This window comes from Antennarius striatus, chromosome 12 (assembly GCF_040054535.1).
Source record: "Antennarius striatus isolate MH-2024 chromosome 12, ASM4005453v1, whole genome shotgun sequence".
In the NCBI taxonomy this organism is placed as follows: Eukaryota; Metazoa; Chordata; class Actinopteri; order Lophiiformes; family Antennariidae; genus Antennarius; species Antennarius striatus.
Window position 1 is genome coordinate 20,900,479 of NC_090787.1, and position 25,326 is coordinate 20,925,804.

General features: G+C 46.1%; 1 protein-coding gene across 1 annotated transcript; it reads right to left on the reverse strand.

The window, feature by feature from the left end:
• On the reverse strand, positions 1 to 25,187 carry sestd1 (SEC14 and spectrin domains 1). Its single transcript, XM_068329128.1, has 19 exons — positions 24,959 to 25,187; positions 21,404 to 21,473; positions 21,211 to 21,319; positions 19,981 to 20,071; positions 19,767 to 19,880; positions 17,272 to 17,385; positions 16,909 to 17,003; positions 16,770 to 16,825; positions 13,378 to 13,449; positions 8,594 to 8,751; positions 5,402 to 5,524; positions 4,997 to 5,191; positions 4,052 to 4,166; positions 3,786 to 3,951; positions 3,614 to 3,695; positions 3,375 to 3,497; positions 3,099 to 3,290; positions 2,878 to 2,981; positions 1 to 1,486 (listed from the first exon to the last, which is right to left on the reverse strand). Exons 2-19 carry the CDS (start codon positions 21,471 to 21,473, stop codon positions 1,198 to 1,200), a joined length of 2,268 nt encoding a protein of 755 aa, XP_068185229.1. The 5' UTR covers positions 24,959 to 25,187; the 3' UTR covers positions 1 to 1,197.
• Between the last annotated feature and the right edge of the window lie 139 nt (positions 25,188 to 25,326).

Below are 25,326 nucleotides of genomic sequence, written 5' to 3' on the forward strand. Positions count from 1 at the left end.
TTCAAATCACTTGTTTATTTAAAAGAGGATGTCATTGGAATTAAAGGATAAAACAAGATGCATCATTTAGCAGTTACATGTAACAACAGCAGCCATCATTGGTCAAAACCAACCAATTACATCAAGCTTGCTTGTAAAACGGAAATCTGTCGGTTCTGACGTCGTGTCGGCAAAAAGTCGGTCTCAGAGCTGCAGCCACGTCACCAGACGAGCAGCTCGGGTCTGATCTCCACTGTCTTGGTCCACGTGTTGAAGGACGTTCACCATCAGTTAATGTTATGAAACCAGTTCATCTTTATTCCACTTTGGTATTTGCTGGTCTAATCCTATAATAGGGGTCAAATCTGGATATTTTATTGTAATTATTATCCATTATTCATGCTCAGAAGTTCTTATTGTCTCCTTAAGAATGTGTGCACCCCAGAATCCTGAAGCTGAAGTTTCAAGTAGAAGACTTCAGAGTGTTTTTACAATGAAATGCAATGGAATGTGCGCTTAAACCGGAGCATAAATTACCGCACTGAGCAAGCACTTGAATTTTATATACGTTTCTGCTGAGTTAGCGCCCCTTTATTTAACATTGTCCTCTGATAACAGGCAGGAACTAAGATAACATGTTCATCGCTGCTTTGTTTCAGTCACAGTTTGGCTGTTTGGACCCATAAAGGAACTGATGTGTAACATTTAGTGGGAATATTGGAGAGATGATCATCGGTAATAGAGATAGCACCATGGAAGCTTTGTCTTTAAGGAATGAGTGGCTCGCTTGGAAGCAAAGGAGTTAAGAGAAGTCCAACCCAAACTATTTAACAGTTGATGATCATCATCATCAAAATGAGCATCCAGACATTCGAATATTAATTATTCCAGTAAATATTTCCAGTATTTCACATTTGTGACCAAATGAATCACATTTGGAAGGAAATCTGTTGAATGGCTGACCAGTAGGGGACGCTGTTCTCCCAGAGGAAGAAGAGGCAAAGCTGTCACAGTTTCTGCAGAACGTGTTGATCCTCATTCGGGGAGGATAAGCACTGAGGCTGATGGGAAGTGTAGTCTGTAAAGAAAATTCAGGAAAAACGACCTGCTGCAGTCAAACAGGCACGACCAAATTAGAGCCTTCCTCATCTTCAGTTGAGGTTTTGGTTTAAATCCGTCAGCTGCCCTTCTACTCGATGTGACGTCATCAGCAATCCATTAGCAGCCCTGCATCGCTGTCTGCAAGTCTTCATCCTGCTGCCCCGCCTCCTCCTCCTCCTCCTCCTCTTTCTCACTCAGTTCCTCTCCAATCACATCCAGCCTCGACACCTCCTGCCCGTTCAGCACGTCCTCCACCTCTTCTTCCTCCTCCTCATCGTCATCATCATTATTGTGAAGTCCTGGCTCTTGCAGCTGTAGGCGCTGCTCCTCCACCAGCAGGAGGCGCTCTTTGACAGCTTCTGCTGCTGCTGCCGTTTCAGTGGGGCTCCCAAAAAACTGTTCGGTCCTGAAACGACATCAGTTTGAGTTAGAAGCCTGAAACGTGTCGACAGTCAATTTATGGGGTTTGAAGTCTAGGTTCAGAAGCTGCTGTGATCAATATTTCTAGATTTATAGGGGTGCAAATTCATTTTCACCGAGGGCAACATCAGCATAAGGGCCAGATGTAACTAATAAATGTAAGTAAATGTAACTCAGTGTAATGTAACTAAATGTAACTACTCCTTAATGTAACTAATAAATGTAACTAAATGTAACTCAGTGTAATGTAACTAAATGTAACTACTCCTTAATGTTAAATAACTGAATTTCTGACTGATTCTAGTTCCAAACATTACAGTTAGACAGAAAAAACATGTTTGTTTCTCTGTTCTAACATAAATCCTTTTCATTTGTCAGGTTATTAAACCCACAGAACTCCATCAATCAAGGATCAAACTATCAATCAATAAAGAAAAATAACATCAGACACAAGTTATGACATTAACTTTGTTCACAACATTTTTGTCAGAGTTAAAATGGGCTGAACTACTGCATTGTGGGAAATGTAGTTTTTGGTCAAAGCACAGTTTTTGACGTTATTTTTAGACACCCTCACCTTTTATGCTCTCGCGGGCCACAGAAAATGATGTGGAGGGCCACATTTGGCCCCCAGGCCTTGAGTTTGACACGTGGTCTAGTCTACATTTATCAGGGTGTCTACTTAAAATCCCTTACAGAACGTAATCGTTTCGTGGGGTAACCACAGCGCTCCTGGGACTGTTGACTCTGATAGTTTTCGCCTCACGATCCACTAATTTAAGATGCAGGAAGCAGCTTTTACCAGGTGTAATATATCTCAATATCCAGCTACGCTACCTGCTCAGCACCGCAACAGATGATGACACAGACACTACGTCACTACGTCACTACGACATCATCTGTTTTCTCACAAGCTGGTTGGGACCAAAAAAGTTCAAAGGTGGTGATATCAGACTGGACGGTTTAGAAAGTGTTATATACAGTAACACCTCGAAACATCGTTGCTCTGTCCTTATTTGCATCCAACATACAGCAAAAATGCGACATACGAGCTGTGCTTCACGACACCACCAGTAGGGGGCGGATGGATCCAACATCAGCTGAGACCGGACACGGGATGGGGGACACGGGTTCAAGACCCGTGTTGGGCAAAAAAAGTTCGGAGTGTGAACTGGCAAAGAGAGGTGTGAGTTCACCTCCTGAGCACTGCCGAGGCGCCCTTGAGCAAGGCAGCGTCCCCTTTATAAGCTGCTCATTGGGTGCACCACGAAGTCAATGCCCGCTGCTCTACCCCTCCATTACCTGCATGCTCACAGGGCCCCTGTGTGTGTGTGTGTGTGTGTGTGTGTGTGTGTGTGTGTGTGTGTGTTCACATACCCATCAGGGAAGATGACAGGTGTGGTCAGTCTGTCCAGCAGAGTTTTCCCCGTCGAGTCGACTTCATCCAGAGAGTCCACATCCACACAGTCCTGTTGTAACACCTGACACACACGACACACACGTGACACACAGGTAAGGCTGTGGTTTGTTCCTCTGCAGCAGCTCTCACTGCTATTAACACTAACAACGACGGCGACGTAACGCCCAGCCCGTCCCACCTTTTCAGCGGCGGTGTGGAAGCTCAGAGCCATCTCCAGCCTCTGCTGCCTCTCCTCGGTGCTGACGGTGAACTGTTTCCACACCCGGTTGAGGCGCGGCAGAGTGTCTCCGGACGAGCGGGTGGTGCAGCGCAGCGACTGGCACAGGACGACGGTCGCCTGCAGCAGCTGACGGCCGTAATCATAGGTGCTCTGAGGAGGACAGTCAGCTTTCAGGAGCTCTGATAGTTTCTTCATGGACCGATCGATAAATCAAACACCTGTAACGAATCTCACCTGAGCCACGTCTACAAACTTCCTGTGTTTGTCCAACATGTTCCGGGTCTCCTGAGCGTCGTCGCCCAGTCTGACGTGGGTCTTCAACAGGGCATCCAGCAGCTCACCGAGCCATTCTACTGCCTGCGCGCACACACACACACACACACACACACACACACACACACACACCATCATGTCATCTGCATACAGACGCACTGCTGTGAGTCTTTCTATCCTGTGGTCAGTGAGTGTCCTGCCTGGAGAGCATCTTCTTCACATTTGAACAACTGAACCATCTGCAGCATCTTCAGCCTCCTCACATCCACCATGTCCTCACATCTGCAAAACACGCACACGTGATCATAAATACTATATTACATTCACAAACCCGGTAACCACCACAGCCAACAGGAAGTGCGTGACTCGTACCTCTGCTTGCGGAGCTGCATCTCCTCCATCACTGCCTGGATGTGCTGAACGTTCTCCGGCTGTTCTCCAGCGGGACTCTCCGTTTCCTCCAGCGACCACGACTGCTGTCCGCACATCTGCTCCAGCAACAGCGCCCCCTTCTGACGTAGAGAGGTAAGGCCTGCCTCTGCAACGGAGGGTGCAGAGGGGGAGGGTTCATGGATGTAAACGTTTAATCATTTAAAACTCTTTCATAATTTTAGAGAAACTTTCATGACAGAACGAACCGACAGTCTGCAGCTTCTCTTCCAACAGTTTGAGATTCTGTTGAATCGAAGGTCCGTCAGCTGGAGCCACGTCGGCACAGAGCATGCCCAGTAGACCGTCCAGCTGCTGGGACAACTGGAGAGACGGACACAGGGAGTCCTCAACTTACAAACACAATTGGTTCTGAATTGTTTGTAAGTCGTTATTTAATACATTTCGATCTAAAACCTCCGTTTGAGGTCATTTAAATGCCATTACTACTCCAAATACTAAAGTACAGTATTTTCCGCACCATAAGGCGCACCTATGGTGTTCCACACCTGTGGAATACTTTGCGGGGGTCCTTGGTGTCAGCTTACAGTTCAGTTCATTCACTTATTCTTATATCTTCTTCCTATGCTCCTTCTATGTCTTATTATGCTTCTTTCATTTCCTTATGCTTCCTTTCTATTTAGGTGTACTTTTATAGTTAATTATGTTAATTATGAAATTATGTAATTTGGGTAACGTCTTTTTGTCTGTGTCAGTCACTGCCATGTGTATTTATTTGTATTTTTTGTCAGTATTTTATCTTGTGAGAAGATGAGAAGATATATATTATATCTATCTAAAAGCCTTTAATTTTCTCAAAAACTGACAGTATGTCTTATAATCCAAAACACCTTATATATGAAAAAAAGTTTTACAATAAGCCATTCATTAACGGTGCGCCTTATAGTGCGGAAAATACTGTACTATTCTCCAAGACTGACCAGAAACAATAACAGGACATAAAAACAACACATAAGGAAATAAAATACTGCAGTACCATAATGTTTTTTTAACATCTCTACCTCTTGAGGTTTTAGTTGTAAGTTTGCACATCCATAAGTTCATCTCATGAAGAAAATAATATAAAAGAAAGACCCAGCTGTTTAGTGGGTGCACAAACATCCACCCCAGCAGCTTCTGCCCCGGGGCGTTACCTCCTGGGTGGTGCTGTGGAAGCCCTGCGCCGCCTGCAGGACGTTCTGCCGGCCCTCCAGCTGCGCCGCCTGCCTGTAGCAGACGTCACTCAGCTGCTGCTGCAGCGCCTTCAGCTCCACCACGTCCTCCTCTTCTCCAGCCACAAGCAAGGCAGCAATCTGCTGGTTCAACTCCACGTACACCGCAAACCACTCCTGCACACGCAGACACAGAATCAGTGCCGTCCTCGTGATCGCCACTGCACTGAGAACAGCTGACTGTCACATAGTCATAAGGTTCAGCGGTAGGACTGTCATCCAACGACTACAGGGTGGTCGGTTCAAGTCCAGCATGGATCAAAGTATGGAGTGTTAACTCGTGTCATTCATGAGTTTGCGTCATGTATGTGCTGCGTGTTGCATTACGCTGTGCTGGCTCTCGATCTCCTCGTGCTTCTGCTGCAGGGCCTGGGCGGCTCGTATCGAGTCTCCAATCTCCTGCTGGGTCTTCAGCAGCTCTGAACCCGGACCCTGAAGCCAGGTGACCACCTGAGAGAGAAAGAAGAAACACGGCTTCAGGACGATCTCAGTGAGATGAGACGAGTGATTCGTAGCGCAGTGAAAGCCTGTTTTTCTCCTTTTCCTCGAGAGAACTGGATGAGGAGGAATAAGAATTTATTCTGCAATGGTGACCTTTATATTTAAACCATCACAGTATTTTCCACACAGGCGCACTGTCGGTTTTTGAGACAATTAAAGGCTTTAGTTGTGCTTTATAGACCGGAAAATACTGTAAATTCTGATGCTGTGGAAAAACTCTCTGGGGCCCCAGCTGCATGGCTGGAGCTATCACAGACTGTAAGAATAGGCAGACCAACTTGTGCACCGCCTGGATAGATTACTATATATATACAGTATATTATATATATATATATATTATGGTAATCTATCCAGGCGGTGCACAAGTTGGTCTGCCTATTCTTACAGTCTCTGTGTACTGCTCTGTCCACCAGTAGCTGGTGCTTGGCTCCCCTGGTGTTACTACCAACTCCTTTCTGTGCCCCGCTCATATATTGATCCATGTGCCTACTCATCTTAGCGGCCATGATGCCTGACAGGAGCTTCCATGTTGTACTGAGACAGGTTATTGGCCGCTCATGGAGTGCTGTCAGCTTCTTTAGCCAGTATGTATGGATCATATCGGGGCCCGGTGCTGACCAACTCTTCATCTTTGACACTCTTTCTTGGATGTCTGCCATTGAGATGGTTACTGGTTCTTGTTCTGGGAGGCAGCTGTGGTCAGTCCTCAGGTCCACTAGCCACTGGGCATCGGTGTTGTGTGATGCTACTCTTTCCCATATGCCCTTCCAGTATTTCTCCACCTCAGCTCTTGGTGGGTCTGGCCGGATGCTATTTCCCTGCCACTGAGAGTACACCTTTGCTGGTTGGTCTCAGTTATGTTCCCTGTGGGGATGGTTCTTATTGTAGCATTCACATCTTCTAGCAGATCTTCTGAAGGTACTTGACAACTTAGCTTCGGTATTTGTCGGAGGCTCCAGGTTTCCATTTGGGTCACGATCTTCCTTCGCAGGTCAGCAGCTCTTGTATTGAGGCTGTCTATGTCTCTTGGGGCTTGGTACCCAATCTTGGATTGTGGGGGGGGGGTGATATCCCCCCGCTGACCTGGCGTCCTGGCTCCCCCTTGCCGTAGCATTGTTGTAGTATTTCATCGATCTCTAGTTGTGACAGCAGTTTTCGGTTACGGATGTTGGAACACTGGGCTAACAGCTGTTTCTTTGTTAGCCTTGATTGTGGGTTTCAAAGCATCCATCGGTCCCACATCCGCCCCATATATCCCCTCTCTCTGGGATTACTTGTGTAGTAGCATTCCAACAACTCCGTATTCTCCGCCCTTGTCCATGTGTGTCTTGTTCCAGTAGCCCATTTCTCATCAGATTGCCCTGGTTCCCTAGCATCGGACGCGGACCTTGTTAACCCGGGCGACGTCCGAGCCGGTATGACTCTGTCTCTATTGTGTTCACTCATATTTTTGAGGTAGGCTCGTATAGCATTAAGGGTCTTGCCTAAGGATCCTCACTCCTGTATTCAAGTCAGTTGACTTAACCACTGTACTATCCAGCTGCTATATATATATATATATATATATATATATATATATATATATATATATATATATATACACATATACAGGTAGCCCTCAACATACATTCGACTTCATCATCATGAATATTACGTATACACAATTGTATACTGTAGATGCATGTATATCAGCTATAAGTGGAAAAAATTATTTCTCCATTGTGAGATCAATAATGTTTCTTCTTCTATAGGTTTCTTAAAAATTAATATTTACTGTACAGTGACATGATATTATGTGCCTTTAACAGTTTTCCAGTGATTTTAAGAGTCCAGTATTTGTGGTGGACAGACGTCGAGTGAAATGACTTAAACTTGAATCGTGAAAATCGATGTATAACGGAGAACGGCACAACTCGAAATAAACCTGTACCTGTATTTATTATGTCTAGTTTTTATGTCCTGCAATGGTTTCTGGTCAGTCTTAGGGAATTTTTTTCACTTCCATATTTAGAGTAGTAATGACATGTAAATGACCTCAAATGGAGATTATAGATTAAAATTTGATTAATTAACAACTTACAAACAATTCAACTTACCAACAACCTTTCGGAACCAATTTTGTTCATTTGTTGAGGACTACCTGTACGTAGAAATACATTTCAAAAATGATTTGGAGCCAGAAAAGCTGAAATATGTTGGCTTTTAACATTCACAACACTGCAACCAGGACTGAACCACGCAGAGAGAGGGAATACCAAAGATGCTCTTTTATTTGTATAGCCCAAATTTATAAAACATAATTTTCTTACGTTACCCAGAGGCCCTTGAACCGGGTGTGGAAAAGCCCCACACAGATTTAACTTTCCATTTCTGTTTACAATAAAAAAACTACATTATATATATATGCATAAAATTACAGAATTTGTTGAAAATGCTTCCTGTTTATCAATAACAAATTAAAATCATTGACACTGATCAGAATTGATTTTAGGTTTTTTTTTCTACTACAATTTTATACACTAAAGTAACATCTGGACCGTGTGTGTGTGTGTGTGTGTGTGTGTGTGTGTGTGTCTCAGTATTATCATATACTTGTATTTATCAGGTCAGCGATGCTTCTGACACACAAACCAGAAATAGGCCAATCCTCCCATCCCCAATCCTCCAGGCTAATGACCGATATTTTTTGGTCACCATGGCAACCTTAGCTCGTTCTCCAAGTCAGACATTTACCCATCATCCTTGGTCGCCACAGTAAACCACTTTCACTCTGTTTCACTATCTATGAACAAGAAATTTATCTTTATCTTTTGACATGAATTTGAAAAACAACATTTTGCTGAAATGATATGTTGATCAAACATTTTCATGTTTTCTCCTCCTCCTTTGGGCGTGTCCCATTACAAACAGCACCACTGTCTCTAATCCATCCATCATGACTGTCCTCACCACCGTCTCCTGAACTTCACCTAAAACACTTTTTATCGCCTTTCACACACAGATGGAGGCGTGAGCTACCTGCATGACCTTGGCGTGGATCTCGTCCAGTTGGGTGCGTTTGTTTCGTTGCCTGCAGAGCTCCTGGTACCGGGTGTACTGCTCCCGGAGCGAGTCGAGCAGCTTCATCACCTGAGGCTGAGCCAGAAGCTCCTCCTCCATCGGACGCCAGGCTGGACCTGCAGGAGAAACGGGCAGCACAACATTAACATCATAAGAGTCAGATTTCACACGTTGTGTCAAAATAACTCAGCAGATATCAGCAGTCTGATATCTGCTGAGTTATTTCATATTTAATTATTGACAGGACCGTCCTCCTGTAGGTTTAAGATTAAGATTAAAACAACGAATCAACTTTATAAATCCCCAAAGGGAAGATATTTGCAGGAAACAAATGATGAAGGAACCAAATTTGGCCGGTCAGGTTCAACTACTGAAAACTGAATTGCCATTTGATGTTAACTATTGATCGAGTTCACTGAGAAACTTCATGGAAAGAAAAAAGATTACGTAAAGGGGGCGTGTCTGACTTTTGATGACCAGGAAGTGACATCATTGGGTCACTCACGTCAGTGTGGTGGAACACCTCAGAGGATTAAAGCTGGATTTAGTCTCTACACCCCCCAGGATAAAATTCATTCAGCAGAGGTAGAGATGTTAAAGTTACATTACAATACTACAATATTTTATTTATTATGCGTTGTTTTTATGTCCTGTAATTGTTTCTGGTCAGCACAACCCGGATCCCTGGTTCCAACATATCGAGGCCCAGTGTCACCTCCGTGGGATCACAGCCGATGAGACCAGGTATTTCCATGTGGTCTCAGGTCTGGACTCCTCCACCACCCACCGCATCATGGGGCAGCTGAAAGACCCGTCGCTGACCGGGAAGTACGGCGCGCTGAAGGCCATGTTGCTGCAGGTGTTCCAGCTATCCGACGCCGAGCGGGCGGAGCGGCTGCTGTCGCTCAACGGCTTGGGGGACGCAAAGCCCACGGAGCGGATGGAGAACACGCTGGCGCTGATGGGATTCAGTGATACTTCCTTCCTCTTTATCCAGCTGTTCCTCCGCCAGCTTCCACCGCCAGTGCGCACGGCTCTCGCCACAACTGCTCTCACGCGCACGAAGGATTACCGAGGGTTGGCGGAGGAGGGCGACAGGATTCTGCTGGCGTCCCGTTGCTCTCACGTGGACGCGGTGCTCCCGGGACAGCCACAGCCCCCGCCAAAGGATGGGGCTGCGTCAGCCGTGGCGGTGCGCCGGACAGACAATCGGGAGCTCTGTTTTTATCATCGCCGATATGAAGCCAAGGCAAGGCGCTGTATTCTGCCCTGCTCCTTCTGCAACCAGGGAAACGCCAGGGCTGGTGCTCAGTAGCAGCTGTGGGCACTGGCGCAACGGCTGCTTTTCGTGGAGTACGAGTTGTCTGGGCATCGACATCCGTGGCTGACGCCAGCAGCCACGGATGCCCTGGCTGGCGGCGTCGGACCTCCGTTCGACGCTGCGAACGGGACGGCCATTCGCACCCTCTGCTCAAGGTTTGTGGCTGTGTCTTTTAATGGACGACGGTTCGGGTGGGAGTTTATTGTGGCTTCTGTCTCGGTAGTGGACGTAGTGAATCGCCGCCTGATTGACGCTGTTTCGTTTGCCACCTACCCCTGCACGCTGGGGAGCGCCGCGCCGCTCGCCAACATCCTCGCTAGAGGGGAAATTATATCAGCGGCTCCTTGCTGAGTTTCCGGCCCTGACCATCCCGACTTTCTCGGCTGTGGTCGCGAAGCATGGTGTGGAGCATCACATCACCACAGCTGGTCCGCCGGTTTTCACCCGCCACGGCGTCTGGATACCGAGAATTTGCCACAAAGGAGCAGCTCGGCATCGTGCGCCGCTCAGACAGTCCATGGGCATCCCCCCTGCATACGGTTCCGAAGCGGGAGGGGGGTTGGCGTCCCTGCGGGGATTTCCGGTGCCTCAATAATGCCACCACCCCGGACAGGTACCCCGTCCCGCACATCCAGGATTTCTCTGTGCACCTGGCGGGGGCAGTAATCTTTTCGGAGGTGGATTTGGTGCGGGGTTACCATCAGGTGCCAGTCCACCCGCTGGACATTCCTAAGACTGCTGTCATCACTCCGTTCGGATTATTCGAGTTTTAGCGGATGCCGTTCGGCCTTAAAGGGGCAGCGCAGACTTTTCAAAGGATGATGGACTCCGTCCTGCGAGACATGCCCTTTATTTTCGTTTACCTGGATGACATCCTGGTGGCCAGTGCTTCGGTTGACGAGCACCTGTCACATCTTGGTTTGCTGTTTGCTCGGTTAAGTGAACATGGACTGATTGTGAACAGCCTGGCCAAACTGACACTTGGCCAGGCTGCTATTGACTTCTTGGGACACCGTGTCTCACCCCTGGGAGCTGTCCCCCTGCCTGCCAAGGTTGAGACCGTCTCTGCCTTTCCTCAACCCCGGACTGTTAGGGCCCTGCAGGAGTTCCTCGGCATGGTGAACTTTTACAACCGGTTCATTCCCAGGGCAGCTCACCTCACTGTACGAGGTGCTGAAGGGTCAAAAGGCCAGCGCACCTGTGGACTGGTCGCCGGAGAGGGTGCAGGCTTTTGAGGACGCCAAGGCTGCACTCGCCAATTCAGCCCTGCTGGCACACCCATCAGCTGCTGCTCCTGTGGCCCTGACGACAGATGCCTCAGATTCTGCGGTGGGGGCAGTCTGTGAGTATGGGTGAGAGGCGCATGGCAGCCCCTGGCCTCCTTCAGCCGGACGCTGAGGGACGGTGAGCGGCGGTGCAGTACATTTGACAGGGAGCTGCTGGCTCCGCGACTTCACCGCCTTTGTGGACCACAAGCCTCTCACCTTTGCCATGGCCAAGACCACTGAGCCGTGGTCTGCGAGGCAGCAGCGCCACCTCTCTGCCATTTTGGAACTTACAACTGACATTCGCCATGTGGCAGGGAAGGATAACCTGGTTGCTGACTGCCTCTGCAGAGCACAGGTCACCTCTGTACATTTGGGGGTGGACTACTCTGCCATGGCCGCTGACCATCTCACAGACAGGGAGGTCCAGGCGTTCCGGATGGCCGAGACTGGGCTGCACCTGGAGGATGTGGCTTTCAGGGCTTAGGGGCCACGCTTCTCTGTGACATTTTCCTAGGGTAGCTCCGCCCCTTGGTCCCCTCCAGCTGGCGCCGCCGGGTTTTTGACTCTGTGCATGCCCTTTCACACCCGGGCGTTAAAGCTTCGGTAAAGCTGGCGGGGGCAAGGTTCGTCTGGCGGGGCCTCCAGAAGGACGTCCGGGGTTGGGCTGCTGCCTGCGTGCCCTGTCAGCGTGCCAAGGTGCACAAACACACTAAAGCACCTCTGGAGCCGTTTCTCATCCCACAGAAACGGTTTGACCACGTCAACATGGACCTGGTGGATCCGCTTCCCCCATCTGGGGGTTTTACTCACCTCCTCACCATGGCGGACAGGACCACCAGGTGGCCGGAGGTGGTGCCCCTGTGTTCCACCGCAACAGTGGAGGTTGCCCGGGCGTTCATTTTTGCCTTGGTGGCCAGGTTTGGTACACCCTCTGACCTGACATCCGACCAGGGGCCACAGTTTACCTCTGAGCTCTGGACGGCAGTAGCGGGGAGCTTGGGCGTGAAGCTCCATCGCACCACGGCGTACAACCCACAGGCCGATGGGCTGTGCGAACGTTTTCACCGGTCCCTGAAGGCAGCGCCTCGAGCCGCACTCACAGACACCAACTGGATTGATCGACTGCCATGGGTCTTGCTCGGCCTGCGTTCCGCTCCAAAGGAGAACCTGCGGTCTTCATCAGCGGAGCTTGTCTACGGCCAGCCGCTGAGGGTCCCTGGGGAGTTCCTGCCGGAGGGTTCGGCCCCCAGGCCAGCAGTGGTTCCCCGGCCCGTGCCCCCCAATGCTGACCGTGTTTGTGTCCCTGTGCCTGTCCACCACTGTCTCCCCAGATCGTACATCCCGAAGGACCTTCTCGCTGCGGAATACGTTTTCACCGTTCTCCATTCCGGCCTCCTTATGACGGGCCCTTCAGGGTGATTGAGTCCCTCACAGTGGAAGTGGGGGGACGTTCAGAGCGGGTTTCTGTGGACCGCCTTAAGGCTGCGCATCAACTGTCAGAGGAACCCGTCGAGGTGGCTCAGCCCCCGCGCCGCGGCCGCCTGCCCCTTGTTTCATCACGTAAAAACTTCTGCTTTTGTTTCAGGTCGTGCCTCTAAGCCAGCCCGCCGGCCAGAGGAGCTGCCCCCGACCCCTGCACGACCCCTGCACGGCCTCTGCCCGCTGTTAGGCGTAACCGTTGTGGCCGCATTATCAGGCCGCCCGTGCTAGGCTGAGACTTTTTCGGTGGTTGGCCTGTTCTGGATGTTCGGGGGGGGGCTTGTGTAGTGGACACTTGGGAGAGCTGTCTCACACCAGGCAGGCACAAGGGAGGTGTGACGTCACGGGGTTAAAGGGTGTGATAGAGGAAGCGGGTATTTAAAGGAACTGTGTTGGTTGTTGTGAGACACTTGTGAATAAATACCCTGAACTCACCCGCACCCTTGCCTCGTTCCTGCAAACCTCCACAGTATTTTATTTTAGCATTTAGTATTTAATGACAGTTAAATGACCTCAAATGGAGATTATAGATTAGAATTTAATAGATTAGGACTCACCAACAACGTCTCAGAACCAATTGTGTTTGTAGGTTGAGGACTACCTGTAACTGGATGTTTTGCACATGTTCCACATGATCCTATATATAACAGTGATTAGTGAACCGCCTTCCTCACCTCCCTGTCCTCCTCCTCCTCCCTCCGAACCGTTGAAGCGCCGCTGCTGCAGCTCCGACAGCAGCTCATGACCTGCAGACAGAAGGACAGACCGGGGTCATGAAGGTCATGAAGGCGTCAGGAACAATGACACACGCTGATAGGTTATGAAAGGAGCCGCTAGAACGAGGAGCGCGGCGCCGCGAACAAAGCCTGCTTTCACATCCGGAAATAGAGACCGTCACGTCTTCACGTGTCGATCAACTCCAGCCCCCACTGACTTGTTTCCTCTAAATGGGGTCACTGCTGACGGACTGACCAATAAGATGCACCGTTACACTCCATTCAATCCCATCAGAAGCGTTCACAGCAGAGCAAGTGTTGGATGGAGAGTTGTTAATCTCACGCTCTAAATGCTCTGTCACCACAGAGTCACGACTAATAGACGCCTCCGACACCATAGCAACCCTTCAGTCAGTCTGTCGACCACCAACTGTCACGAGCTGCAGAGCAGCGTTTCACTGACTCATTTTATATTTTTATTTTATATGTTGATTATTACATCCCAGGTCAAAGCGGTGAAGGATTGTAATTGTCAGTGTTCGTCCGTTCGTCCACCAAATATCTTCACAACCGATGCAGATAGAAAGATGAAACAAAAAAGCACATTAAAGGGGATAGAAATGAGATGATGACCTTGAGAAAACTAGGTCAAGGTCAAATGTCAACTTTTGTAAAAACAATTTGCCCATATCTCAGGCCATGTAGACATATAAGATAGAAAGACGAAACCAAAGGCGTTATATTCAGGGAGGCAAGGGGATGAAAATTAGATCACAACCTTGACCTTGAAAAATTAGATCAAGGTCAAATTTTCACTTTTATACCTTTTTAGGTACACGTCTCTGAAACCCGATGAGATATTATCACTAAACAAAAAGCAACATTTTCAGGAAGCCAGAGGCACAAAAATGTGTAGGTTCAGGGTAAAATGTTGATTTCAGGGGTGTCGCAGGATGTTGCGTGTCTGACTGCCTTTTGATGTAAAGTCTCAAAGACATCAAAGTCTCCTATGATGTGTACTGTATATATTAGAACGGTTTCAAGGATGGAGACAATCGTACCGTCACAAACCTTTACACTACTGATAACGCTGCAGTCTGTTGTTTAGGAATGATTGCAAATTTACATGTTGTGCCCGCCCAGTTGGGAGACAGCCCCGTCCAGATCTTCTGTCCTAAGTGCCGAATGACGGTCCTGTCCAAGGTGGACTACTCCTCCGGTCTGCTCACCTTCCTGCTCTGCACAGGACTCTGCGTCTTTGGCTTCGCTCTGGGTTGCTGTCTGATCCCGTTCTGTGTGAAGCGACTGAAAGACGTCGTTCACACCTGTCCTACCTGCAATACTCAACTCGGGTCCTACAAGCGTCTGTGACTGATTATTGGCCCCAGTGGTTTTCAATTTTACTAAATTTAGGGCTAAAGAGGGGGAGCAGATTATGGATTTTTCAATTTATTCAACAGTGAGAGACATTTTGATTTTATGTCCACTAGATACATTCCACCCCCTGAACAACTGAGGATGCTGTTCCTGTTGGAGGAGCCAAAACATTGTCCTCCAATCCAAAATGAGAATATCTTAAAACTGGAATGAAATCAATGTAAAAATGAACAAAATCTGAAAATATTTCATGTTAAAAATCCAAATTCATGCTTTGTATTTGTCTTTGTACAAGATTGTGATCATTTATAAAATTAATTTGGAGTTTTGGTTCTACATTGTGATCCTGTGTCAAACCTTTAATGCAGCGACGCGCAGTGAGGTTCATGCTGGTGAGGCACTGATTTCATCCTAATCAGATTATCAAACATATTAACCTACAGTTTAGCTAATTCACCATTTAATTATCAACAGTGAGTGGGTTATGTTTAAAGTCTCAGAGCAGAATTATTTACACGTACAAACTAACACACAAATAAGCACATTGGATTAAAAAACTTGTTATGTTGTTACCTGCATGTTTTTATGTTACATTTACTTATAAATGAAGTCCATGAGCCGCACCTTCTGAACAAAAGCATCGAAAAAATTTGAGTTGAGATGTGTAATCCTCCATTTTTATAGTAAGGCAAGGTGGAATCCTCAGCCGAATCCCTGGGATTCACCAGCGCCCCCTACCATGAGGCAGGAGAACTGCGTGCCTCACTTGGTGCCTTTTCCCAGCGGTTTCAGGACCGCTCAACTCCAGAGAGACGTTACACACATGGAGTTGTTGATAGAAAAACACTGTACATTATATACATTAGCTCAATTTTGGGAATTTAGTTCATAGATCAAACGTGTTTGAACATTTTAATAGCGACATATAGAGTTAGCATTACGGTCTCACTGTTTAGCTACCAGCACAGCTAGTGGAGTCATTGATCAATCCATGATCAATCTATTGATCAATCCATGGTGAGGCTTGGCTGGCTGGTGTCTCACTCCAGATTTCTGATCAGTATTTCAGCGTTAAATGTGAAAATTCAGCGATTTTTAGTAAAAATAATCTGGAATTGGACATGTTAAACAGAAAATTACTTTATAATACACATCAATGGATAAATATAACCATTTAATTTATTTCTTCCATTTTCCTTTTCTTTTTTTCATGATGGCAGGTGAGGTCGTCCTCACCTGCCCCCCCTCACCGCACGCAACTGCTTTAATGTGAATAAACTGACTTTGCAAAAAAACAGCAAAACAATGCTACTCAGTGCAGGTTACACACCCTCGTAACATTATTTTTATTTTGTATACTTTAGGGGGCAGTAATGGTGTCCTATTGTTATGATCAGTCTTTAAACGCATAATCAGGAAGAATGCTGTGGAGGAGGATCCACCTGCTGACACGGCATCCCGAACCAATTCTGACTTGTTGTCAGTTTGTTTTTAAAAGTCGGAGACTGAAGTCAGTTAAACTGATGGTTTGTATTTTACCAACAAATTAGACTAAAATCTAATTGTAACCAAGGCTACGCAATAAAATGATTCAGCAACGATATATTAATGTTTTTATGCTAAAACATCCATCCATTGTCCTGTATCGTCAGGTCCACAGTCGCTATTCAGCCTTACATGTACAAGTTTGTCCCAGTTAGCATGAGGCTAATTTCAGGGTCGAGCAGCAAATGTGAGACATATCACACACATCTCTGTCCAAAGCCGTGACAATAAAATAAAACAAAATTCATTCCTGCTGTTTTTCTGGATAAAGTCTCCCCAGTAGAGCTGCCATGGAATGATCTTATGTGCATCAGTGTGTGGTGTGAGATATCTTAGTGTGTGTGTGTGTGTGTGTGTGTGTGTGTGTGTGTGTGTGTGTGTGTGTGTGTGTGTGTGTGTGTGTGTGTGTGTGTGTTTGCCGTATCTACCCGTCTGAAGGACCGTCTCAGGGTCAAACGATGGCAGAAGGACACATTCAGCTGATCTGAAAGAAGAACACTTATTGGTGAACTCTGGTGTGTGTGTGTGTGTGTGTGTGTGTGTGTGTGTGTGTGTGTTCTTCCATACTTGTCTTTGTCCATCGAGCTGCTCTTGTCGCTCTCGTTGATGATGGACAGCTCGTCCAGCAGTGACGTTGACTCCCTGGTGAACTTCTCAAAAACCTGCAACAAACAACAAAAACAGTCATTCACTGAGGCGGCGCCTGGTTACCATGACAACGGAGGCAAAAGATTTAATGATCCGAGTTCATGAGTTCATGTGTGTGTGTGTGTGTGTGTGTGTATGTGTGTATGTGTGTGTGTGTGTGTGTGTGTGTGTGTGTGTGTGCATGTGTTCTGGTCCATATGTGTCTAATAAACTAGAGTGTAAAGAATGTAATAATAATAATAATAATTTAATAATAAACTATTTATCCTAACAGACACTAACTAGTCTCTTGCTGAGCCAGTCGCTGTGGTCGTAGTCCAGACTTCCTCCGAAGTCGTCTGTCAGCTGACAGGGTTCGATGTAACGGGTCAGTTTATTGGCCGAAACCAGGATCACCTGTGGAGACACACAGAAAGGTCGAGGTTCATCCTGTTGGAGATCAGCGACATCAAAAAGAGCAAAAAAACCCCAACTTGTTTCAGGTTGATGGACCAGCTGTTTGACGAAACATTTAAATTACCGTAAATAATAAAATAGTTTGTCGCTATATCGCAGAATTTTGTTTTTGTTGGTGGCTCCTGGAACGCATTAATCACGAGTAACGAGGGATTAATGTAGTTAAGTATACATGATGTAATGTCAGGCACAAGGAATGATGGGTAATAGTATCAGTATCATGTTTGCTCTGCCTCTTTTTATTCTGTATCATCATCACTTTGAGTCCCTCCACAAATAAACAGTGAGACAGCTGGGAGTCAGCCTGTCACTGCAGCAGATGCTGTTGGCCTCATCTCAGTGTGAGTGTGTGTGTGTGTGTGTGTGTGTGTGTGTGTGTGTGTGTGTGTGTGTGTGTGTGTGTGTGTGTGTGTGTTTAAAGCCACACATTTTTAAGCAGCTGTACGACATACACCCTACTGTGACATCCACATACACACACACACACACACACACACACACACACACACACACACACACACACACACACACACACACACACACACACACACACACACACACACACACACACAGTGAAGATGAGTCACATTTCAGGGCCGTCACTGGAATCTCCCTTCCAGCAGCTGAGAGTCGCTTCCAAGTGTTTAGAATTTAAAGAGATGAAGCTGCTGAAAATTCCCTTCCAGCTGCTCCAAAGAACAGATTCCTGCAACAAACTCGGCCCTGAAGCCCTGCTCTGAAAACAGAACAACAAAGGTTCCTCCCGTCAAACTGTTTAGTCTTTCTAATAATGTTAAACAACATTTAACACAATAAAATGCTGACATCTCAGAGGTGGGGTTCCGTCGTTCTGACTGCTGCAGCCTCTACACTCGGTTTTTTTTCTGACTGTGATGGATTATCTATCTGCACCAACTTGCAAGTCACTGACAGACCCAACAACTTGCTCTTGTTACCGTGGCAACAACGGCAGAGCCACCAAAGCCAACAGAAATCTGGGTCACAGCAACTGCTGATCTCCTTCAATAAAGCTGTTGTGATGGAGGAGAACACGACACACACACACACACACACACAAACACACACACACACACACACACACACACACACACACACACACGGGTTTGGACATGTGTCCTGTTAACACACTGCACCGACCTCCTCCCAGTCGACACTGGGGACACCCTGAGCAGGTGACCAGTTCACCACTGGGTGAACAGACACGGACCAACAACCACTCACGTCTACGTTCACGCGTGTGGACGGTCAGTCACTGCATGGACAGTAGAGGAGACCCATAAAGAACCCGTTAACTCTGGAATGAAATGCCCCGCCCACTGGGATTCCTTCCTGGTGTGAGGCAACAGTGTTAAAGAAGCACCACCCCACCCCCCGGGAGTGAAAACTGGAAATACAAACAGACTATAAAACAGATGGTCTGGAAGGAGCTCACACCTCCACGGAGTTTAGCCATGAAGTTCAATGTCACGGAGTAAACATGTGGCTCGTGTGTTTGATCTGTGATCATTGGTAACATAACGTATATACATTAATCCCTCATTACTCGCAGTTAAATGTGTTCCAGGAACCAACCGCAAAAACAAAATTCCGCAATGTAGCGACAAACTATCTTATTATTTCTGGTAATTTAAACGTTTATGAACCCCCCCATACTGATATTAAACCCCCTTCTATCTGTATTACCTTTAAAACACTCTGAATGACTGTTTAAAGCACTTTGGTGTCTCAGGGAAGTGTGTTGCGTTCCGTGAATCTCGGAAAGCAACGCACTTCCGGATGCCGTCAGCCAATAGAATGTGCGTACGGTATCATGTGACTACCTACCAAAAATCTGCGATGAGGTGAATTACCGTAGTTGGTGTGCTCTCATGACTTTTGCGTTTCTTTTATACTTTATCATTGGTTACGTAACTTACATATGATTCATTATATCCAGGTAAAATCTGCATGTCTATTGGTTAATAAAAAATGTTTGTTTTTTTCATAAATTAGAGGATTTGTGGTTATTTTACAAGACTGTGATGGATTAAAATGATTTGAGTTATTTTATATGGGGAAAATTTACGAACTCAGTCACACAACGGACTAAACTCGCATCTGAAGATACTAGTGTGTTCCTGATGGATGTGAGCACTAGGAGGGTGACAATAACCTTGTTACCACAGCCAGAGGACCACCGATGGATGAAGAAGCATCAACAATGATGAGGATTAAAATATGGATTAAAGTATAAAACAAATCCAGCTTCCGGAAGGCGACCAACTATTGAATTTCAGCTAATCTGTGTCCGATGGACTCACCTCAAAACCCAAACGGTCTTTCTCCTTCCAGAAGCAGAAGTGCGTGACCTTCTTGTCCCAGAATTCATCTGGTTTGACCACACAGACCAGCGACACCTCGGCAGGAATGACATTCTGAAACAGCATCCACATACTCGTCATCATCATCATCTTCATCTTCCTGAATAAGTCATGCATTCACATGCTGCTGTATGGGGCGCATGTCCGTCTGTACCTGCAACATGAGCACCACCGTCTTCACCGTGTTCCACTGAGACTTCCGTCCGTCCACGATGACAGTGAAGCCCCGAGCCTTACACTTCTCACTGGAAGGAGAGGAAGGGTTTCAAGAACAAGAACTGTATGACAAAAGGACGGTTTCTTCTTACTGTATCATGCATGGAAAATGTATTTTCATTCTAAACCCCTTTCTTCCTTTTCCTCTAATGGTGATCATGAGACACAATCAATTACTCTTATGATTATTTTGCAGTCCAGTGTTCTCCCCGCGTCTGTATGGGTTCTCTCCGGGTTCTCCAACTTCCTCCCACCTCCAACAACTTCAGGTTAATTGGTCGGTTTCGAATTGTCCGTAGGTGTGAGTGTGTGCATGAGTGGTCGTTCGGTTTTTCGTGTGGTTCCTTGATGCTCTGGTGACGTCCCCAGAGTCTCCCCACGTAAGTCCGCTGGGATCGACTCCAGCTACGCCCGTGTAATATGTAAGGCACAATGGACTATAAGGTGCATTGTTGTTGTTTTTAGAAAATTAAATCTTTTATGTGCGCCTTACAGTGCGGAAAATATTGTAAATAAAAATAAAACTTATTTCACTATGCTCAAGGAGGTAATAAGGAAATCCAAAGAATAAACTCTCATTTGGTCCAACATCCTGAAGAACTGCAGAACGTTTCATCAAAGTTACCGAACATCTAACAGAACAACAAACAGATGGACAAACAGGTGATGGCAGAGTCGTACTCTGTCTTCAACAGCTTTAAAAGCTTTTGTGCGTCCCGGTTTAACCTGCAGGAATTCAAAAGAGTTTACCGATGTGAAGGAAACTGCAGTGATGAGTCAAAGGCACCAACATGTTTACTGTAGAAACGGTAGAGACTCAATCATCTGTCAGGCTGGAGGCCAAGAACTACAACCGTCACCCAACATCGGCAGAAAAAAACAAGCTGGCAACAACCTGACAAAACACTGACATCACACACACACACACACACTCACACACACACACACACACACACACACACAAACACGCACACACACACGCACACACGCGCGCGATTTGTGTAGTATTTTCCAAGCAGGGGATTCACTTATAAAGAAGAAAAGTCTAGGGAGGACAGGGGGCTCAAAAAAGTCTTTCTCCACATCTCATGATTTGAATAGTGTGTGTGTGTGTGTGTGTGTGTGTGTGTGTGTGTGTGTGTGTGTGTGTGTGTGTGTGTGTGTGTACCTGGGGATGCTGAGCAGGTAGTCCAGTGTGGCGCTGAGCTCCTCCATGCTGGTCTGGTCGGAGCTCAGGGGGATGGTGAGGATCAGACCGCTGCGCCGGTCTTTGCCCCCTGAGGATGGACCAGCAGAGACACACTGAGAGGACAGCGCCACACGTCTATGGAGACACACCATCTAATCTTTTTCTTTCATACCTGACAGAAAGGCCAGCTTCTTCTTTAGAACAGGGAGGATGTTGGTTGCTTCCATGGTAACGCTGGACATCTGTCAACAGACATACACACCATTAAAGGTTAGGTTTGTATGTTTGTAGACCTTCAGGTTATCTCAAACTATGTCAAAGCTACAATGACGTAGAGATTGAATTTTAATTCACATGAAATTGATTCCTAATATCCAGACAGGATTTATCAGATGAGTTACGACCGGAAAAAAGACAAAACAATCAAAACGATGGAGGAAACTTCAGGAAGTAAGACCACAGTCTCAGAGTTTCCTCATCGTAAGGCTCATTCCCAGGTCCCCAAGATCATCCATGGGCCCTCAGGCTACATGACTAGATAACAGGGTCATTCACTAGTCATGGTGCTCATTCACTCACCCTCACCATCATTCACTGGTCCTCAACCTACTGGCCATCGGGTTCTTTTAGGGTCCTTTGGTAGCCCCCAGAGTGGTTGGCTAGCCCCCTGGCTTTTCCACGGTCACTCAAGCGCTCTCATCAACTCATTCAGTCTCGTTCACCAGTTTCAAGGCTGATTCACTGGTCCTCACGCCCACACACCAGTAACTCTGGTGACCAGGACTCATTCACTAATCCCAAGGCTTTCACTGGTCCTCAGTATAATTTGGTAGCCCTGAGGATGATTCTCTGGCCCTCATGCTCAATTGTGGCCCTCAGACTCAGGGGGCCCACAGGCTCATTTACTTATCCTCAAGTTATTTCATTAGTTTTCCAGTTAGTGAACCGTACGGCATCATATCTCAGACTTTTAGTTGTATTTTTTAACGATTCTGACTGTGTTGTGGATCATAGTATTTACGAGACCATCAGGCAGGTGGTCTCATAAAGTCCTTCAGCCAGTAGTCGGATTTGAACTTGTGCTGTTGAAATTTTTGATCACTTCTCCAAAATATACTACATTACCTGACTATCAGGTCGGAATGCAATGGTTTTCTCTATAGTTTTCTCTAACTTACTGTAGTTATTGCTTAAAGGTTTGAGAAACTCATTGACAAGTAATGTATATTTTATCATTGTGGAAAAAATTAAAATTAAAAAATTTCCTGATGTCTGCCATCATCCCTGGTGTCAGGACACCTTAAAATCTGCGCTGCAGCATCTCCGTCACGTGGGGTCATAGGTCATCGGCGACACCCGTCCCTTCATCAGTCAGGGCAGCCATTAAAACACAATACGATCAATGTAGCGATAAATCAGATAAAGTCATGGTTACCTGTGAGGTGAATGGAGGTTCCAACACCACAGGAGGTAGACACAAAGATAGGAACCTATCTGTATTCAGAATACCTTCTGGGAAGACTGGAGAGCAATGGAGAGCAGCAAAATCTGATGATGATGACATGATTTGAGATGATTTCATGATAAATAAATGTGATAATGTTGGTTTGTTACGTTGTCGCTTGCCATATATTTATATACACGGTGCTGATATGGATTTACCCCGATGTCTACAATTGCATCACTTCCGCTGTGAGAGAGCCCATCGTGACTTATGATATATTTTGTTTGGCCAAAAGGTCCCCATTGATCATAAAAAAATAAAAATGCCACCTAAATGTTTACACACCTGGATCATTTTGATTTTCCAGTTCCTTAAATTATCAGCTGATGTAGTTTTGTCTTCTCAGAAGTGTTTCAGCCAAACAATGATAAGTTTTTAAAAAATATATTTGAGCTGTGGTGAAGGACAAATGCAGAAACAACTGCGTCAAGGTAATACTGCTGTACTGTATGTTTGAAATGAAATGCGCTACCATGCTGAGTGTTCTGACTGGCTTAGACATTACCAACATTAAAAGTTCTGAACATGTAAGTTTGTTCTATTTTACAAAATGATCTACCAATTTGGTGCTTTAACAATTGTTGGATTAGGCGACAAAAACAACATTTACGTGTGTAGTTCTGATCTGTGTGTAGTTTCATTAGAATTAACTGGCCATGTTCTTCAGGTCTCTGGAGCTGGAATCTGATCTGCAGGTCTGGCTGTAATGGACTGGACGAAACAGTTCACACACGTGGACGAAGTGTCAGCTTTTTTACAGGAACTCTTGTTTCATTTGTCAGGGAATAAAGCTAAAATCTACATTAAAAACAATCAAACAGTATTTAGAGGTGCTGGAAGATTCGTTTGGGTCCAAGAGAAACTGAATTACAATTGCAAATAGAAATTCAGTAACCTTAAATCATGTTTTGGATAAATCTGATATGATTAAAAAGTTTTATTTTATGAGAAATTACTGTTTGACAATATTATAGTTGTTTTCCATGTCACAGATGAACATTTACTACAAGTTTTAGTTTTGGTTTGGTTTGGAAAATATTTCAGGATTACTTATGTTATGGATAAAGTTAATTATATTGCTGGAGGTAGGAGTCCTTCATAAACACCACAAATTCATTCCCTGGGTGAAAAACTGGGTGAATCTGTGAATAACACTGATCTTAAAATCAGGAAAAAATAATTTCCCTATGGGGATTATTAAAAATTAATCATCGATTAATGATGCAACCCTTTTGTCATTAATCCAAATGAACAACGCTGTACAGATTGAATAAATAAAATATTCAGCCAGATGCAATATTATGATCCATACGTTCATTTGAGTCTAGAACTGTAAAATCAGAAACTCACGACAAAAGTTTTAAGACGACATCCTCCGATTACACACACACACACACACACACACACACACACACACACACACACACACACACACACACACACACACACACAAGTCTGATCTGAATCTAAGATCTGCTGATCAAACGCGTTAACATTCAGAAAAGCTGCTACTTTAACAGCTACGATCAAACTGTATCTGAAACAACAAAGCATCTGATTCTGAAGCTGTGTCGACTCAGTTTGGTGTCAAAATTTGACCAATGTCACCCAACCACATCCTGAAGGACCAACGTAACACACTGATGGTGTCAGTATAATTCTGAGGTCTGGGTAACTGTCTGAGGTGATCGTTTCTGGAGCTCACTGATCTGCCTGGGTGGAGTTTTATGCTCTCATAGTTGAAAAAAGGACTACAGCATTTTCTGCACTATGAGGCGCACCTGCAATGAATGGCCCATTTGAAACCCTTTTCATATATAAGGCGCACTGGACTCTAAGGCGCACTTTCAGTTTTTGACAAAATCAACGGTTTTTAGGTGCGCCTTATAGTGCAGAATGTACTGTATTAGGTGAGATAAGAGTGGAGGATGTGTTCTTGGTGTTCCATGTGTGTGGTGACTGTAACAGCCTCCTCCTTGCTGTGGAGCTTCATCCTCCTCCTCCTCCTCCTCCTCCTCCTCATGCCTGCGGCCTGCCTGCAGCTGCAGGACGGCCCGGACCGACTCGGTTTGTCTCGGCTCGGTTCGGCTCGGCTCGGCTCGGCCCACAGACACAATGACCTACATTCAGCCCACAGCTGCGGCTCAAGCCGACCCAAACTCACCCAGCATCGACAACTTCGGGATCAATAATCAAAAGTACTGTCCAGGAGGATTTTCTCACCTTTCAGTCAAATCTGGAGCATTCTAGTATCCCGATTTATTCCCTCCCAGATCTTCCCTTTTTCCTTCTTCGAAATTCTTCCTCTCGTCTTCTTCCTCCTTTAATCCCTGATTTATCAGCAGATTAAATGTTTCTCCATTGGAAAACCGTGAATATCTCCGTTTGTTACCCGTTCGCCTTCAATAACAGTGGGAGACGCAGAAGGCAGGCGGACCTCGCTGCTCCGCGCAGCCGCAGTCAAGCGGAATAAGACGCACACAACTTCCGGTCAGGGCGCTTCAAAATAAAAGACTGGAGGCGTCGTGGACGAACGGAACATACTTTAATACTGTATTCACATATTTACATATAATATACTGTAGTGCCAG